At 40.7% G+C, this 18966-nt stretch overlaps 1 protein-coding gene across 3 annotated transcripts; it reads left to right on the top strand.

The window, feature by feature from the left end:
- Positions 1-211: 211 nt before the first annotated feature.
- Positions 212-13930, top strand: LOC121430539 (kelch-like protein 24). 3 transcript variants are annotated; one of them, XM_041627841.1, is made up of 7 exons: positions 212-356; positions 7147-7227; positions 8011-8942; positions 9874-10113; positions 10909-11198; positions 12246-12395; positions 13533-13930. In XM_041627841.1, exons 3-7 carry the CDS (start codon positions 8035-8037, stop codon positions 13826-13828), a joined length of 1884 nt encoding a protein of 627 aa, XP_041483775.1. In that variant the 5' UTR covers positions 212-356; positions 7147-7227; positions 8011-8034; the 3' UTR covers positions 13829-13930. The 3 variants fall into 3 exon arrangements, with proteins under 3 accessions (XP_041483775.1, XP_041483776.1, XP_041483774.1); XM_041627842.1 differs by lacking the exon at positions 7147-7227 and having other exon boundaries at positions 9877-10113; XM_041627840.1 differs by lacking the exon at positions 7147-7227.
- Positions 13931-18966: the final 5036 nt, after the last annotated feature.

Here is an 18966-nt window from a genome sequence, read left to right as displayed (position 1 = left end):
TACATGTACAGTGCTGTGGCAGATCTATTATAAATCTATTCTACATGCGCAATATGCTTGACCCACTGCCTAGAAGCAAGTAACTTGGGCGGTTTCAATTTTATCATGAAGCTACTCCATGCATGCATGTATAACCGTTGACCGCATTTAATTTGCAGCGTTTCCCTGTTTATTTGTCCCACACACGTTACCGTATAGCTAGCGCCGGTATTGTGCATGCATGCATGAGCGAGGTCTTAAAGCCTGATTTAGATGTTACCGATTTAGATTAGAAACAAGGCAGAGTCATTGTCATGGAGGAAGTCAACTGGGAGAACATCTAAATAAGGATCTACAGACTACAGTCACAAGCTTTTGTGAGTATTCAGGATTTAAAACGTCATAATAACTGCAAACCCCCGTCCGCTGGTTGTAAAGGCGTCAATGCGTTTTAGCACCCGGCCTCGCCTTCGCCGTTTGCGCAAGATGTTTTGGGTGCGGGGCGCGCCCCCGGGGGAAGTTCAGACTTATGCTCGTTTCGAGTTGACGTGGTAGGAAAGCGCATTACCGCCATTTCGGCGTATTGTGGCATCTCCGCGCCAAAGTCCACAAAGATATATAGTAATCGGTAAGATTACAATGTACATGTAGGGCAGGAGACCCTGCCCCTGATTCCCCTGGTTTCCCCCGATCAATAGCCCTTGCTGCCCAGTCAGCCGTAGCGGCGTAGGCCCGGCAGCCCCGTATATAAAGAGCTGCCACGCCGGGCCACGGCAGAGACCATTTCCAGAGACCATTTCAAGAGACCACTACAACTCATTTTTAGTACAAGAGATTATACCAGAGATCTAGAGCTTCAAGGAACTTCATCGTCGGATACCGGGGATGTCTCTCGTCTCTACTACCAAGGTAAGCAGGATTACCTTATTGGCGCTGCGAGCAGGATTACCTTAGATATAAAAAAAAAATGATAGCACAACAATTAGCATAGCCTAGGCCCTATGATTCTGAATAACGTGCACTGCAGAGATGCCAAGTTCAAAGACCAGCTATATGCGTGAGATTTTCCAGGGCTGCCAACCTATGAGAAGAGTTTGGAGTGAGACATTGCAAGGGAGCGGAGCGCCCGAGGGGGGGATGGTGTGGAAGGGGGGTGTGCCCCCTTCCACGGTAGGGAGCTTTTACAATTTTGCAATTTAAATGGTGCAATCAGGCACATACTTTTAACTGTGATTCCATTAATACATAAGGCAGGATTCAAATAGGTTAATTGATTATTTTTAATGAAGTTCACTTACCTTGAAAAAAAATCCACATGTGCATTATTCCATATCAACTCTCTTTATAATAGCAGTGAAACCTCAACCTGTGATTATCTGCTGCTCCCCAAGACGATACTAGAACAAGTGGTCATATATGGAACAATCGGTACAATGACCTTTTAATTGTTTCCTGCACCTCCCCCCAAAAAATTTTGTTGCTTCTGCTGCCACTATGGTAAGACTACTACATATCGACCACCTCTTTTGAAACCGACCACCTTGCGCGCGTTAAAATTATTGCGTATTACAAACGATACGCGCAGGAGAGTAGGCGCATGTCTCCATAGAAACGGTAAGAATCGATTTTACGAGAAAAAAAAAAGAAGCAACAAAAAGTAAAAATTTAGTAGAATTAATCAAAATTGTATTGACCAGACCCAAACCCCGCTGAAAAACCAAGAAATCCGATAGGAAACGGCTTTAGAATCGTCGAATCATGTGCCGGAGCTCGCAATGGAAGTAGTGAGACGATCATTTAGCATGTTGACATCACAGAACTGATTTGGAAGAGTCAAAATACTTCGCCACAGCGACAAGAATAGGCCGTAAACTTAGTGTATCGTGGGTGGTCGGTTTCAAAAGATGGGTGCAAATGAGCAAATGTAAAATCGTCGCATTCGTTGTTCGTCAACATATACGCTGATTGAATCGGAGTCGCCGTGAGAAACATGGGAATCTGATCTGCTCAATTTTCTGCACAAATGAGATGAAAACTGGGTAAAATTGATGAATATTTTCGCAGATACAAAGCTTAGAAGATTAGGTGGTCGATAAGGGGTATTTCCAACCATATTATTCATCATCTGGTCATTATTATTATTGTCAATTATTCACTAGAATTGAGTTTAAGATACCAATTTATGAAAATATAGGTTCTTGAATTATACAGAATACACCCAACATGCACAGTCACACAGACTAAATAAAAATTAAAATACTTTAACATCTAACGCAGATCGTCAGCCACACCGTCGATCTAAGTTAGGTCGGCGCTCGTGTAGTGATACTAGACTTCAGCAAAGCCTTTGATAAGGTACCTCATCAAAGGCTTCTCCTTCAACTACGAAAGTGTGGCATCCATGGCCAACTCTTACGTTGGATTGAGATCTGGCTGACAACTAGAACACAGAGGGTAGTAGTTGATGGGGAGAGCTCGGACTCGGCAAAGGTATTATCAGGCGTGCCGCAAGGGTCCGTTCTCGGCCCGTTACTCTTCCTCATCTATATCAACAACATCTCGTCAAACATATCTTCTAATTTGAGGTTATTTGCGGACGACTGCATCCTCTACCGGACAATCAATTCCAGAATCGACTCAGAAATCCTCCAGTCTGATCTTGACAGGCTTTCCAACTGGGCAGACAGGTGGCAAATGGAATTCAATGTGTCCAAATGCTATATACTACGAATTGCAAAGAAGAGACGGAATCTGATCCCCCAAGCGTACACGATAAATGGTACTACTCTGCAAGAGGTCAAACAGCATCCTTACCTCGGAATAGAACTTACTCAAACCATGTCATGGGAGAGTCAAGTGGACAAAGTAGCAACAAAAGCGAACTGTATGCTTGGAATGATTCGTCGTAATCTATCTGGCTTTTCTACTAAGAAAATCAGGGAAGCAGCTTTTACCTGCCTAGTTAGACCACATCTGGAATATGCCTGTAGCATATGGGATCCATTCTTATCTAAACACATCAACAAATTGGAGGCTGTCCAAAACAGAGGAGCGAGGTTTGTCACAGGCAAATATGGCATGGATGTGCATGTATCTGACCTAAAGAGAGAATTGGATTGGCAGCCGCTTCAACACAGACGGTTTGTATCCAGACAGACGTTGCTCTACAAGTCCATCCATGACCGAGTCGCTATACCCAGACCTGAGTACATTACTCAACCAAGGAAGGCCCTAAAGGGTCACCATAGACTCTCCCTCTCCAACATCAGATGCAACACCGACATCTACCGTCATTCATTCTTCCCGAAAACCATCCGGGCTTGGAACCTTCTTCCTCCTGATGTCATTTGTTCCAAGACCCCTGAGACATTCAAAAATAAACTGTGGGATACTATCGTGAAAGGAATAATTACTATAGTCCCTCCAGCCAATTGCAAAGTGGTGGGACTCAACTCCAAAATGTACTAAAAATATTGAGCTCTCTCGATCGCTAACGTTCTTATTGGTCATCAATATCCACTTGAGGATCAGGACCAGGAACTTCACAGATTCAGATTCAGATTCAGATTACAGTGGTACAGAGACAGTCAGTGTCACCCTCAATCAAACTCGTTTTAGAGAAAAATTTAATCAAAATTTCGTTCTCAATAGAATACACACAACATAGTTCATAGCACTATATCAATTTATACAAGCATCCTTCCAAAGTCATTCTTACTATCATAATAATGGCATATCTAAGGATCTGATCAAAACATATTTTCAAGACAAGACAAGAGACAACTTACCTACTGGCTGAAATCTGAAGTAGAAGTATACTGAGTTGCGCGGGCGCCGGCGCGGCATCTCAGCGCCGTGCCGGCCGGGCCGGCGGGCTATCGCATGGCATGGCTGCTGGCATTGCATTGACACTCGATCGCTCGTTGTGCCTCGTGCGCACAAAACCCCCGCTTCATAGTAAAATTTCGACGCCACCGGCACTCACACGCGGAATACAGTAAGCCAATCGCAACTCAATATCTTGTCTTTGCGCGGCAAACCGAAACCAATTTGCATTGATGGTATATTAGCTTTGCGCTTGTGTGGTTAAAAACTTTGAAACTTTCGCCTGGCCGGGTTATAATGTTATTGAATATCCGATATAGGCTAATAAACTTTTTTCTCTCTATTTTCGGGGTTCAGCGTGAGAATTCCTATGATCAGCATGAGAGTGTGAGAATCGGGTGAAATGCGTGAGACTCAAGCAGATTGCGTGAGACTCATGCAGATTGCGTGAGAGTTGGCAGCCCTGGATTTTCTGTGAATCTGAGTGAGATCACAGACATTGTGTACAAAGCATATGGGGATAGGCTGTGAGAGTTGCGTGAGACAGAGATATGAGGGGATGAACAAGAGTCCAAAATGCATGAGTCTCACGCATAATGCGTGAGACTTGGTAGCTCTGGCACCGCCAGCACTCGAGCTCAACCTCCCATATAATGCCAATGCCATGGCCTTGGCTGTGTAGATCTAGGGCCTAGGCCTACAGCAAAATTGAAGGCATGGCGCATGCAAAATTGCAACAAGCTCCCGCAAATTTCAGAAGAGGATTTATAAAATCAAGTCCTCCTGAAACTTAAAGGGGAATCCAGCCTTGGCCATAAAATGTTGTGTTTAAAAGGAGATAAATAAATAAAACAGAATGGTGAAAGTTTGAAAGAAATCAGACTAGCAATAAGAAAGTTATAGCTGCTTTAAAATTGAGATCACTAATACTATGTAGATTTCAAATTAGCAACTGGGTAAGTAAATTATGACAAGGGGCAAGGACAACTTTCCCATAGGCCATGTACTTAATTATCAGAGATTTGTGGTTTTCTCCTAAGTACCCATTCCCCTGGGGAAGTAATCTAAATATAACCCAGGTAGTATATTGTTTTTATGTCCTCATGAAAGAAAAATATAATTTGAAATAAAACTTTTGTGAAAAATTACATTTTAGCCAAATATGTATTGGAGTGTATGGAAAAGTAGTCCTTGCCTACATTACTATGACATCCCATATGCGGCCAATTTGAAGTCTCCATGGGCATAGTGATTAGCAATATTTACAACTTAAAAAAAATCATAACTTTCTTGTTATTTGTCCAATATTGTTCAAACTTTCACCTATCAACTTGTCTGATTTTTCCTTTCCTTATAAAAACAAGCTTTTATTTGGGTTGGATTCCCCTTTAATGAACGATGTGAAGTCATTTCCCCCTATGGATGATGAATATCAAAAATTTTGCGTCATAACATAAGCGCTGATTTTTCTTCTCGTACCGGTGTCACACCCAAGTCAACCCAAGAGGACATACAATAAATTCTCGCAACCAATTGTCACACCCAAGTAACTCAAGAGGACATAAAATGAATTACAATTACATGAACAATAAAAATACAGTTCAAAGAATTTATTAAAACTGTATTCAGGTTCTGTAGAACAATGATTCAATGGCTTTGTTTCTGAGTACAAATAACATAAAATAAAAGTCTTTGGAATAACATACAAAGTAACCCACTTGATAAGGTGATATAATCACTCCAGTTCAATGTTCATTGATACTGACAAATCGTTATATAGTTACATCATCTGACGACGGATCTGTCTTCCCTCTGACTCTCTTTACAAATCTTGTCCATAGCGGGATTTGACAGTCATGATCATGGTGGATCCGGAAATGGGACCGGAACGGCTACAATGGCCGCGGTTGGAACCAAACTCAGAACCAGAATTGGGATAACCGGTGGGACGACCAGTTGAACCACAAGTGGAATCCTAACCGGAATCGGAATCCATCTAAAACAAACATTACCCAAACTATGACTAATCTAAGGAATAATAAGATCTTCACATCTTCACAATATTGATATACATATATATATATACTTCCCTAGATTAATTCTCGACTGGTATACTATAAACAATCTAAGGAATATTATCTGTAAATCTTCACAATATTCATACAGGTGATTCCCTAGATTAATTCCAGTATTCAAAGGAATAATTTCTTCCAATCTTCATAATACTCATGTCTTAAATCTCTCAAATGATTAATAAGCATGATCAGTCCTCAAAATGTTTTACATATAACAAGAAAATGACTCCTTCCTAAAAAGCATTTCTTTTAGTACAAAATCCTTCATATTAATTAATTAACATGACATTAATTAAATTGGAGATAGTTTTAGTATAAACTAACACTCTTCTCTTTTATATAGAATTCAATGGTCCTTTTTAATGACCTTGACTTTCTCAATGACACAATCATAATATAAAATGAACAGTAATCAAAAATCATTTCACTTACAGTTTGACGTCTGTGACTAAAAGCAGGAAATCATCAGGAAGGCCTCAATTCTCAGCAGTCATGTTCTTGATGCTTAAAATGGAAAATGCAGCGCTATCTGCCCTAAATCCAAGTTAAAAAAACTTCAATTTTCCAATAGCATTTCTAAACCAATGACCCATAGGTCCTCCCTGTTTGACTTCTGAGCAGATAGTGAAGCCTTAGTGCTTGGTAAGGCAACACACCCAATGCAAAAATGTTCCACCTGTTAAGCCAGGGAGAGTGCACTGGAGCCTAACAATGGTTTATTCAGTCCCAGGACTTAATTGAGCATAACAATAGGGGATAGCATAGGGGAAGAAAGTTGAATCCTTAAAAACCGGTAACGGAGCTTCTATATAGTATTATCCTAATTTTCTGTCAAATAAGCTGAAGAGGGTGCGTGATTCATCTTCATATCAAATATCAAAGACACTACAAAAGTACAAGGGAAATACTACTAGGCACAAAAACTATTTTACACCTAAATCGATGCAAAGCGTTACGCGAAGTTGGTAAAGTGTCCAATTTATTTACTGTATTACTGGTGGAACGTTAATATTGACAAATGAACGGTAGCACTTGCGGGCTTCGTTCAAGGTCGGTAGAATTTTACATTTTTTTGTTTAATTTGTCATCGCTTTGAATATTTTCCAAAAAGGGGTACTATCGTCAGAAAAAATCATGAAAATAATATGAAAAGTATGTTTTTGAAGTTATTGCATTTATTGGTGTCTCTATTTTATCAAACAATCATGGAAATTGCACATGCAATGAATAGAGAATAGTTTAAAAAATACCGTCAAGCTGAATTAAGGTTGTGAATTGAATTAGCGCCACAAACGACCTTCCTATTGTTTCTGTGGAAGAGACATGCGAAGCCACTTTCCAGGCCGAGGTATGCGATTTTGCTCTTTTTTATGTGCTTTTATATTAAGAAATGTTTAAAAAATTGAAAATGGAAAGCCCTAGTGAGTAGCAGAATGAGTTTCGGCTAACATTTTTTGCGTTAAGATTAAGTGATGTTAACCGACTACTATAAAATCCACTGAGTAAACACATTTGTAGCACGAGGTTAGTATAGCATACTAACCTCGCAATATGTGTGAGTGGCGCTTAACAATAACATAAATGACATCATCCAGGGGTGGTATTCTGGAACACTGTCATAACTTTTGTCATAAATTTTGTCACTTCTCTCCGAGATGTTACATCGCTATGATTGTCACAAATCGGTATTTTAAACATCGTCTTTTTCCTGTCATATGTCTCAAAGTTCCCCCCATCTTTTCGGAAGCAGTCCAATCAAATCATTGTTAGTTCCTAGTGGGAGCCCTTCTAGCCAATAGGAAGGACAGGGTGAGTCTTGAATGTCGACAACAACTACACTACAATGTTCGACGAGGCCAGAGAAACAAACTTTATTGAATGTACATGTATCAAAACATTTTATTACCCGAATTCACAGTTAAAATTAAATATTTCAAACATGGCAGAACTTTATGTGTTCATTTTTCTGGTGGTGTTCACTAACTTTTGAGCTTGATGTAATAAAAAGTATATACTTCTTTCTGAAAAATGAAGAATTAAAACACTTGAAATCTCTTGTTTGGGGAATTTGTATGTATCAAAATCTTGTGATCTACCAGACGAGACTCATTCATATTCTTGTTTTCCCCAGGCTTCTAGATAATAGGAAAAGAAAATGGATGAGCTGTTGGACATGCAGGAGAAGCGTGCATTCTGTGATTACGAGGACTGCATTTGGGTGGAGAACCTCGGAGTGTCCTTTCAAGCCATGCGAGGTGCCTTGGAACTGACCGATATGAAACTCTGTGCAGGAGACACCGAGTTCCCCTGCCATCGGATCTTGCTCGCTGCAAGCAGTCCTTTTTTCCGAGCCCTACTGACTGGACCAATGAGAGAAGAATCCCGGACCACCTTTGACATGAAAGATACCTGTTCTTCTACACTGAATCTTCTTCTGGATTTCATGTACACTGGTAAGTTACGGATCACGGAAGAGAATGTCCAGGATGTACTTGTTTCCGCAAATTATCTATTATTAGGACGTCTGGTGGACGCATGCTCTGACTTCCTACGAAGGCAGTTGGATTTTCAAAACTGTTTTGAGATGTACTCCTTTGCGGATGCCCACGGGTGTGGAGAGCTTCTCCGAGCCACCCAGAGGTACATTCTTAAGAATTTTCCAGAAGCCTCGTCCTCGACGTCCTTTCTTGAGGCCGGCTTTGAGCAATTGCGTTCACTGCTGGGTCAAGATAACCTGAACATTTCAAGCGAGATGGATCTCTTTAGGAGTATCAGGGACTGGGTGTCGCATGATGTGAAATCTAGAAGATGCCATCTTGTGGAATTGTTAAGGCTCGTTAGGCTTCTGTACCTACCAACGGACAACCTTGATTTGATATTGAGTGATGAACTTATTGTAGATAGTTCGGGCTGCAAGACTATATTACAGAATGCATTTCTATGTAAGGAAGATTGTATCCCCTATCCTGCTGAATGGAGAAGTCCAAGGAGCTCAACCAATCAGACGGAAGCTTTGGTCATTCTAGGGGGAGTACATTCTAGTCAGCTTGGTAACAGTAGTAGGTATGTATAAACATGCTTTCTTTTTTAGCCCAAACAAAATATTCTTGTGTAATATTTTTTAAAGAAAAGTTTTGGAGTACCCTTTCAAAAGGTTTCACTGATTTGGTCTACATGTGCAATCGTTGCGTCTTCCCATATAGTCAAATATTATGTGGGCATAACCCCAGTGGTCTCCCTTCAATTAGTCCAATTGCTGTTAATCAAGATCACACCTGGGGGGTGTTTCACAAAGATTTAAGTATGACTTAGAGTCGCACTTAAATGTCTTGTTGCGCGCAGTATAAAAGGCATGACAGCATTGGTCAGATCATGCCAAGAGGACGTGCACTACTGCGTATTGATCAATAAGATTGCGCGTTGCATGTACGCGTCGACATTTAAGTGCGACCGAAGTCATACTTAAATCTTTGTGAAACACCCCCCCTGGTCTCATACCTGTACATGTAATAACTTGCAGTCTGATTCTAATCTAATGGTTAGTGGGTGTGAAGTCCACTTCGTTTTCTTGTAAAAATATTTCATAAACAGCTTGTCTAACTAAAGTTGTGTTAGAACAAGTGGTTAGTAGACAAAATGTGTAATTGCCTATTAAGATGGGAATAAGAAGAAATAATAAAGACTTCATGTGGTAATTAGACCAAAAGATTAGTAAACAGAGTGGTCATGGACAAAATAGGATTAGATTATCTGGGATATGATACCAAATGGACCAAAAACATAGTTGTTAATGTTATAGACCAATTTTAATAGCAATTATACTCTCACACTGCTTTTATAGCTTTTATACATGTATGAAATATGTCACAATTCTATAATTCCAATGATTTTGCCAAAAGAGTTGGACCATAGCCCAAGTCATACTAGACGGTAGACGGTAGACCACCACCTTTAGAAGTGCCATTTATTAAGTATGTATTCTTGTTCCTTGCAGTAGTCTTCAACATTACTGGTGTGACCCCGGGACGCTGCCTCTGTCATGGGGGAAGCAGTCCATAATGCCATACCTGCTGAGGAACACGGTCATGTACGACGTGGCAAAGTTCAGGAATTCTATCTACGTGACTGGAGGATTCGATGGGGAGCAGGGATGTCTCGGCCACGTCTGGCGCTACCAGATCGATGACGATCAGTCGGAAACGTGGATTAGGGTGCCATCACTTGTCACAGCCAGGTAAGACTGTTTACATTCACTTGGTTTCGCAGTTGCTCTGCCTCTATTTCTGAGTTGGTCTCATTTACAATATTATTCTAACATTTCATTTGTCCCAAGTGGAAATTGGATATAATGGCCTATTTATTGGAAATGAGACAAAAGGCAAGTAGACAAAGTGATAAGTAGATGAATTGGTTGTAGACGAACAAATTAAACCATATGTGATGAGATGAAGGGAAAAGTAGGGAAAAGCTGTTGTAGACAAAGAACTTTGGCAATATACTGGTAAGATTTCCAATGTCCTGTATCGGTCCATTTAAGTACATGTAGCACTTTTGACATATAATTCCTTTAACCCGGGCAGAGAGATTATTTTCACCCCAATGTTTCTGTGATTCAAGAAGCTGTGTTTCATGACTGTCCCCTTTTCCAGTCTTGTGGAAGGTTTTAGGTGATGCCAGGGCGCATAATTGGGTAGCACTTTGTACTTGAACATACAGTAAGACCAAAAAGTGCCCCTCCCCCGAATAAAAAGTAAATACAAAAATAAGGGGGAATAGGAGGGGGAAGTTAATTTGAAGGATTTGAATGTAGTGCTTGTTAGGCAAAGATGATTTTCATGGGTTCATCTAATTCAAGACTTACAGGGACTTTATTAGCATTTTCGGTCATTAGAGAAAAGTAGTACAGTCTTATGTAAAAAAGTGTGCTACACAAAAGACGTTTGTGTACAAGTCTTCAAAAAAAAAGTAGAGTAAATTGTAATGCAATACCAGGAAAATTATCTCCTGACTTCGCTTCTTATCTTGGCAGGTATCAGCATGGTTCCGGCGTAGTCGGTGGCCATCTCTTTGTCGCCGGGGGTTACAACGGTCGGGAGAACCTGAACAGCGTGGAATGTTTCAGTCCGGACAAGGAGCGATGGCAGACTTGTCCACCAATGCCGGAGGCTGTCACATTTCCGGCTGTCGTCGGCTATCATAAAAGACTGTTTGTTATCGGGGGAATGATGAGTGATTCCCAGGCTTTTCCTTGGATGCAATGTTTCGACACGGCTGCACAGACATGGAGTATTATCAAGACGCTGGAGCTGAAAACAAAAGGTGTGCTTTACATTGTCACCGTTACAGCCCTTTTTGCAACTGGTCGACCTTTTTGAGTCATGTGTTACTTTATGAACAGCTGTATGAAGCCCTCTCTGTCTCCAACTTAATCCCAAACGACTTGATTTTAATGCTGCTCATGATTGCATTAGTGATATCAACAAATAAAAAAAAGAATACAAAATGTGAAAACAATAAAATATGGTGACACAACATTTGCTCCGGTCTTAATATCTCAAGAGGTCACGGGGTTAGAGTTAGGATTGTAATTATAGAATTTTTTGTTCAGAATAATGTAAATATATTGATAAGGGTTTATTGAGTTTTGGAGTTTAGGTTTTATGTTTAGCTTAGCGTGCAGATTTTTCATCCTGAGCAAATGTTATGGAGCCTATAATACAGTTTAGAAAATTGATCGGAAATTGCAATTTTTATTTGGGTACATTTTCTTCATAGTACACCATTAATGGTTTGTAAACCCAAAAATTAGCACATTTTGATCTTCATTTTAGGAATTAGAGCAAAAGACATGATTTCACATATGAGTTATATATAAATTAGCATAATTATTGTGGCTGAAATTGACTTTCATGGGAAAAAATAACAATACAATTTCATAGATAAAGTTGCGGGCAACGTATGTGCCCATTTATGACACTATCGCACGGTCGGTGGCCGAAATCTGAAGGGGGTTTAGAAAGCCCCTCCTCCCCCCCATATGGTCTCCCTAAATTGCACAGTCTTGTTAAGCTTAAACAAGAACCCTTTTCACAATTGGTGGTGCGACTGCTTACAACCGTTGCAATTGTGTGCAACATCTATTGTGACCAAATGATTGCAAATGATAGCAAGAGCAATTGTGAAAGCCCCTTTACTCCTCTTTGACAAAAGGAAGTAAGTTATAAAGTGTAATTTTCTAGCCAGGAAGAAGAGTTCTACATGTATTTCTGAAATATCAACACATTATAAAAAGTTCAATTATCCTTTTGTCATAGTTGGGCAGTATTCAACTATACATGTATTTTAATCATTCATTTCTCTGTTCAGGTAGCAAAAGTGTCCTGCTAAACGATGCCCTCTACATCATCGGAGGACCAACCCGTGACGTCCATGTTTACGATCCAGAGAACGATGTTGCTTTTGATGTTGCCCCTACGCTGGACATTCATGTATGTGCTGGAGTAACGGTCAATAATGGTGAGAATAGAGTCGATCTAGGGGCTGATTACAGAAAGTGGTCTTTGCAAAGACTGTCTCTGGTGTCACTTATATGTCATGATGCACAATTTGAGGCACCTTTATCATTATCATCTATTTAAAGTTTTAGTTAGCTTTTAAATCCATTTTCATAAACTGACATAAAATACATATATTGATGTGAAAAAGAAATGGTTCCTTTTAATGGATGAAAGATCTAGGTTTGCAAATACTTCCTTGGAAAAGGCATACTACGGTGCATTATGATAATTAGGACTTTCCTTGCATATTCATGTACACTTTCATGAAATTGGCTCAAGAATCGTATTTCAGGGAGCTTTTAAGCAACAACAGACATCTAGATTCAATGTCAGAAATTTGTTATTTGCCTGTTAATTGCCAATATTTTACCTTTTGTCAGTTGTTGTGATATTGTTCTTTAATAATAAGTAAAAAAAAGAGACACACAATATGGGTAAGGAAAGTAAACCCAAGACTCCATATTATTGACCCTAGCTCCCCTTCCAATTCATGTATGTTTTTCATGTCTACATCACATTCAACCCCATTCATAAGGTGACATTAGTTTTCTTCTGGAAATTTCAACATTTTGATGACTTTATTTTGATAGAGCGTGATGACAGACCTGAACATACCAAATATGCCCCTTTGAAATCATTGTGAGTTGGCCTTGTTAATGGCTGTTTGGAACAAAGTCATTTTACACTGGTTTCAATACGGCTAATGTATGTATGGCCTTATCGGCCAAATCTTCGGCCCCATGGACCGATTCCCACCAAATTTTGGGTTGTGAAATGCTTTCAATCATGCTGTGCAGAGATACAGTATGGTATCATGAATATTGAAATGCAAGAACGACAGTTTGGGATGCCATTGCTTCAATAACCTCATAACTCTTCACGATCTTACACAGTCAAGGTTCCCTGCTGAAAATCTCATTATTTGTTTTTCTTTAAACTTTACCTTCAAGGCCCCCATGGACTGAATTCTTTTTATTGGGCTCTTCAGAAATATGGTATCCAAAACATTGAAATGCCAAAATAAAAGTTTGTGATGTCCAGGTTCCCTCCTTAAAATCTCATGCTTTGTTCTTTTAACTTGACATCTCTGTTACAGGCAAGATCTACGTTGCCGGTGGGGACAACCTGAAGGATCGTCGCAACTGGGATAGCATCGAGTGCTACGATCCTGCATCGAATACCTGGTCCATTGTCGGCAAGATGGCTGTTCCGCTCTACTGGCACGGCATGGTGTCAATTGTGAGACCGGATATCCCTCGTCTGGAGCCCTGGGACGCTGCCAATCTCCATCAAGTCGGTCCGTCGATGATGTTTAGAGGTTTCGAAGAAGTTGGTCCGTCGATGATGTTTAGAGGTTTCGAAGAAGGGCCTACAGATTATGATCCAAGGTGATATCGGGATTATGCCTTGTTGGTGGGGCATTGAAAAGGTAGAGGTAACTAGACCTGGTCCTGAAGACAAATCTTTTTATTATGATCACAGTTGATATTAGGATTATAAATAAATGGCTTCTTGCTGGGTCATTGAAATAACTAGACCATGGCTCCATAACGCAAAGTTTTGTGATGAATTGCAAATATGAAAGAACTGCACTGATTGGTTCCCGGTCAGTCAGTGTGTATGCAACATTGATCTTGATTGGTCTTTGGTATTTAGCGATTGATTGGAAAACTTTGTGTTACAGAGCCCTGGTCCTGAAAAGTTGACCCATAGAAGCGAGTCTTGAAGAAGGACCTAAATATTATGATCCAAGGTGCTATTGAGATTATGGCTATTTGTTGTGGCATTGAAATGGGAGAGGCAACTAGACCGGGTCCTGACGAGTTGTCCCAAAGATAGGAAAGGAGCCTTGAAGTTTACCTGCCCAACCTTAAGAATAAATGAATGTAGTTTTAGTAAACACTGATTTAAACAGAAGCTCATTGTCATTACCTCATAGTAGATCTAGATCTGATAAAATGACATTAACTGAACTTTATAAGATCATGAAATCCAAAAGTTGAAGAAAAAAAAATTGACAGAGGAAAGCCAACTAATATACACACATGTGGGACAGTGCATTGTTCTTGCTGGAAAAAGACCCAACATCATGCTAGAATTTCAGTTTATTTTTTTGTTTTATTTATTTCTTTCATCATAAAGATAATATGTGCACATAAAAGGAGAATTTTTTTTGAAAGTATAATTACATTACAAATGGTTTGATGGGGATTTTGGACTACAAAAAAGAGCTAGACATCTTTCATAGAAGATGACACTTGTGTGCAAAAGTCAAAGCATATACATTACAAAATAAATCAAATGAGCAACAAACAGATGGAGGGGGAAAGGAAATAAAGTCATGTAAGCAAAGCTGATATATTTACAATCATAGTAACTCGATCAAAATTATTTAAACCCAAGGCCAAAAGATGAGACTTGAATTGCTTTGTAAAAGTCTTTCAAGACACCATTAATTTTTTTTTGTATGTGGATGTTATTCCAACCTGTGGGACCTTCAAAATTGAATATTTGCAACATTTGTTCTAATCTTGGCTAAAATTTGCTGCATTTTATTGTCATATTCATGAAAAGTATTCTTGAGAGAAAATTCCGAAAGTAGGATAGCATTGTGGAAATATTTGCATATGGCAGGATGAAGATACTCCTGGGGAGCGTTTCATCAATATTTTCATCCGACAAGTTGTCAGATCTGACATCTTTCCATGATTTTGATTGGCTGAGAGGCACTGTTCCTGTGGTAACTGTCGGATGAAATGGGACTTGTCAGATAAAACGTTAGACAAGTCCTTTCATGAAACGCCCCCCTGTAGTGTGGATGTATCCAGATCAGGATCAACTCTCTTGGCAGATCCAGCAAACGTTAGTCTTGACAGCTTTAAGTCCTCCTACCAAGGCAGCCCCTTTATGCTGGTCTTTGTTTTTTGCTGTTTCTGGAACTTTCTCAGTTAGACTGTTGACGGTCTCAACAGTGGATGCATTACGCCTCCCACCACGATTTCTTACCACTTGGCTCCGTCTTCTTGTAAGGCAACAAGCGTACTAGTAACTGGCTTCCAGAACTTGCCTGCTGGTACCATGACAGATACTTTGTATTCGTATCCTTCTACTTTTCTCACTTCTCCACTTCCAACCAATCACCCTGATGGAAATCAAATTTCGTGCTGATTGCCTTCTTTCCATGGCTGGTGTAATACTGCTAGAACATGAAGCTGCTTCTCTATCCTGGCCTGATGAATGAGCAGAGCTTGATGCTGCTTTAACCATCCTGCTCCAAGGATTGGGCCATATTTCGTATGCATCTTCACCATCTGAAATTCTAGTTTCTTGACAATACCAACCAATAGGAGCCATTGATCATTGGTCAGCTTGAATGTCCTGCCTTTTCCCTTCTTGTAACTTTTAAGATGTGGCTCTCTTGCAGTCCTTCTTCCTGTCGGGCCTTGTCTTTTCTCCACCTGGCATGGCGAGATTCATTTACATTTTCCTCTTCTTGGCTTGAGGGCTGTACGCCAGAGGGAATGCTATACCACAGGTACGGTTGAGGGGGCATCTTTGGCCTGGCTGCATGGAAAGGGTAAAATTTCTCCTTCTCGGTTCGGAGGTTCTTCGAACTCCATCTCCTGGTGTCCATGAGTTTCCAGAGGTTGACAGGTCTGCCTTGTCCCTTCTTGTATCTTTTAAGATGTGGCTCTCTTGCAGTCCTTCCTGTCGGGCCATGTCTTTTCTCCACCTGGCATGGCAAGATTCATTTACATTTTCCTCTTCTTGGCTTGAGGGCTGTACGCCAGAGGGAATGCTATACCACAGGTAGGGTTGAGGGGGCATCTTTGGCCTGGCTGCATGGAAAGGGTAAAATGGTAAAACTGTGTTGGTTTCCGTTTATTTTATCTAGGAGGGGCCATTTCTCCCTCTCGGTTCGGAGGTTCTTCAAACTCCATCTCCTGGTGTCTATGAGTTTCCAGAGGTTGACAAGTCTGCCTTTTCCATTCTTGTATCTTTTAAGATGTGGCTCTCTTGCAGTCCTTCTTCCTGTCGGGCCTTGTCTTTTCTCCACCTGGCATTGCGAGATTCATTTACATTTTCCTCTTCTTGGCTTGAGGGCTGTACGCCAGAGGGAATGCTATACCACAGGTACGGTTGAGGGGGCGTCTTTGGCCTGGCTGCATGGAAAGGGTAAAATGGTAAAACTGTGTTGGTTTCCATTTTTTTATCTAGGAGGGGCCATTTCTCCCTCTCGGTTCGGAGGTTCTTCAAACTCCATCTCCTGGTGTCCGTGAGTTTGCAACTGAGTGGGCTGTTGCCACGGTAGAGGAAGTGGCTCGCTTTCAACTGTTGGAGTTTCTGGGAAGCGCACACCTTGCAGAAGTGTCGTAGCTTGTATTTTCTTCTGTCGTTTGTGTAACCTGAAATTAAAATGGAAATACAAATCATGATTTTAGGTTCATATAGACCGGTACAATTATATTCCGTGGATGGGGTGGACTTGACCTTTAACCTGTTTGAATCTGGTTTCTCAGAAGCCACACCAGACAAATACAGTCTAAAATCATTGAAAGACAATTCAAGGAATACAGGAGGAATAGTGAATTGAAAGATCTTCAATCTTTATATTTTCGATGAACTTACTGACAGCAGAAAAGGTAATAATTATGAGTAAATTTTACATTCATACTTTTCGTTCTTCAGTAGGAGGATAACAATTATATTGCCTTCCAAATATGCATCATTAATTCATGATGAAATTATGTTTTTCAACAAGCTCATTAAGCCTTAATAGCAAAAGATTTTAAGTTTAATCCAGAAATACAGTTTTGGATCAGACCGAAACGAGAAGTGTACCATATTTTCCGTTCAGTTACAAAGACAAGAGTGACTTAATGAAGCTTCAACATGTCGTATCTGATTTCATAATATGTATTTCATATATTCGTCAACAAAGTAATATATCTATAATCATACATAGTGAGAATTCCCTCTTTTTATTCAACGCTACATCTTTATACAAAACATGGCATTTTCTACACTGAACAGCCTGTACATTGACTTAAAAAAATGATATACAAATTTCACTTGTAAAAAAAAAAACTTAGAAATTTACCATTCCGCAGCCTAAACACCTGCCATGCGATGTATCACTCGGCAGGTCGTCGCTCTTGAATTGTGTCACTGCTGTCAATAATTGTCACTGTATTGAAAATCGCAAGGACGATAAAAACTTGCAGGGCCGGTGGTATCGCCTTGTTCCTCTTCGATTTTGGCCAAAAGGCATCTTCTAATTTGCAGGTCGTTCCTCTGCTCACCCCATGAATTGTGACACTGCTGTCAATAACCGACCCTGTATCAAAAAAAAATCGCAAGGGCAATGAAAAGCTTGCAGGGCCGATGGTATCGCTTTGTTCCTGTTTTATTTCAGCCGAATTACATTTTCTACTTTCCTTATTGTTGCGAGTATACCATCTCTCCTGAACATCTCATCATCGTTGTAAAGATCCAGGGGGTTTGATCTATCCCTGAAAATATGAGTGTGACGCAGGGGATGCTGCTCCTCCTCTTCGATACAAGCCAACACTTCAGCCATTTTCTTGATTTCTTGATATTTGACACAGCTCATTAAAAACGCCGCAGAATTTGTGGCAGAGAGCATCTGCGGCAAAGTTTTATGAAAGAAACTTGACACTGTTTTTAGATTTGCCGCAGAAAATGGGAGTTGCTGCTGCGGCAAATGGCCCCTGGTGCAGCCCCGCTTCTCTTCCTAGATGCCCTCCACGGTCCCTGGAATGATCTCCTCTTTCATTTGGGAGCATAGACAAAGGGGGCCTTGTCTGCTTCATCCAGGAGGTTGTAGAGCCGCACAATCTCTACCTGCTAGGGCAGTTACATTTCTTTTCAATCCCACCAGATTTGCAGCTTGGTTGTCCACTGCTTCCTGTTCTGGTATTCTTCGGAGTTGCCGCTGCGGCAAATTCCCTGGTGCAGCCCCGCTTCTCTTCCTAGATGCCCTCCATGGACCATGGAGTGATCTTTTTCATTTGGGAGCATAGACAAAGGGGACCTTGTCCGCTCCATCCAGGAGGTTGTAGAGCCATATAATCTGCTGTTCATCTCTACCTGCTAGGGCAGTTACATTTCTTTTCAGTCCCACCAGATACATGTATACAGCTAGGTTGTCCACTGCTTCCCATCCTGTTATTCCTCTGAGTTGCCGCTGTGGCAAATGGCCCTGGTGCAGCCCCACTTCTCTTCCTAGATGCCCTTCATGGACCCTGGAGTGTTCTTCTCTTTGATTTGTCAGCATAGACAAAGTGGGCCTTATGTGCTTCAACCAGGAGGTTGTAGAGCTGTACAATCTGCTGTTCATCTCTACCTGCTAGGGCAGTTACATTTCTTTTCAATCCCACCAGATATGCAGCTAGGTTGTCCACTGCTTCTCATCCTGATATTCCTCTATTGTCTATTGTGTAGGGGTCGGTATTAATAACGGGTCATACGCTCACTAACTCACATCAATCACTTACACTGTCAACCGG

Source organism: Lytechinus variegatus, chromosome 17, assembly GCF_018143015.1.
Source record: "Lytechinus variegatus isolate NC3 chromosome 17, Lvar_3.0, whole genome shotgun sequence".
NCBI classification, from domain to species: Eukaryota; Metazoa; Echinodermata; class Echinoidea; order Temnopleuroida; family Toxopneustidae; genus Lytechinus; species Lytechinus variegatus.
The sequence above is the reverse complement of the archived record's forward strand: the minus strand, read 5'-3'. Positions and strand labels throughout refer to the sequence as shown.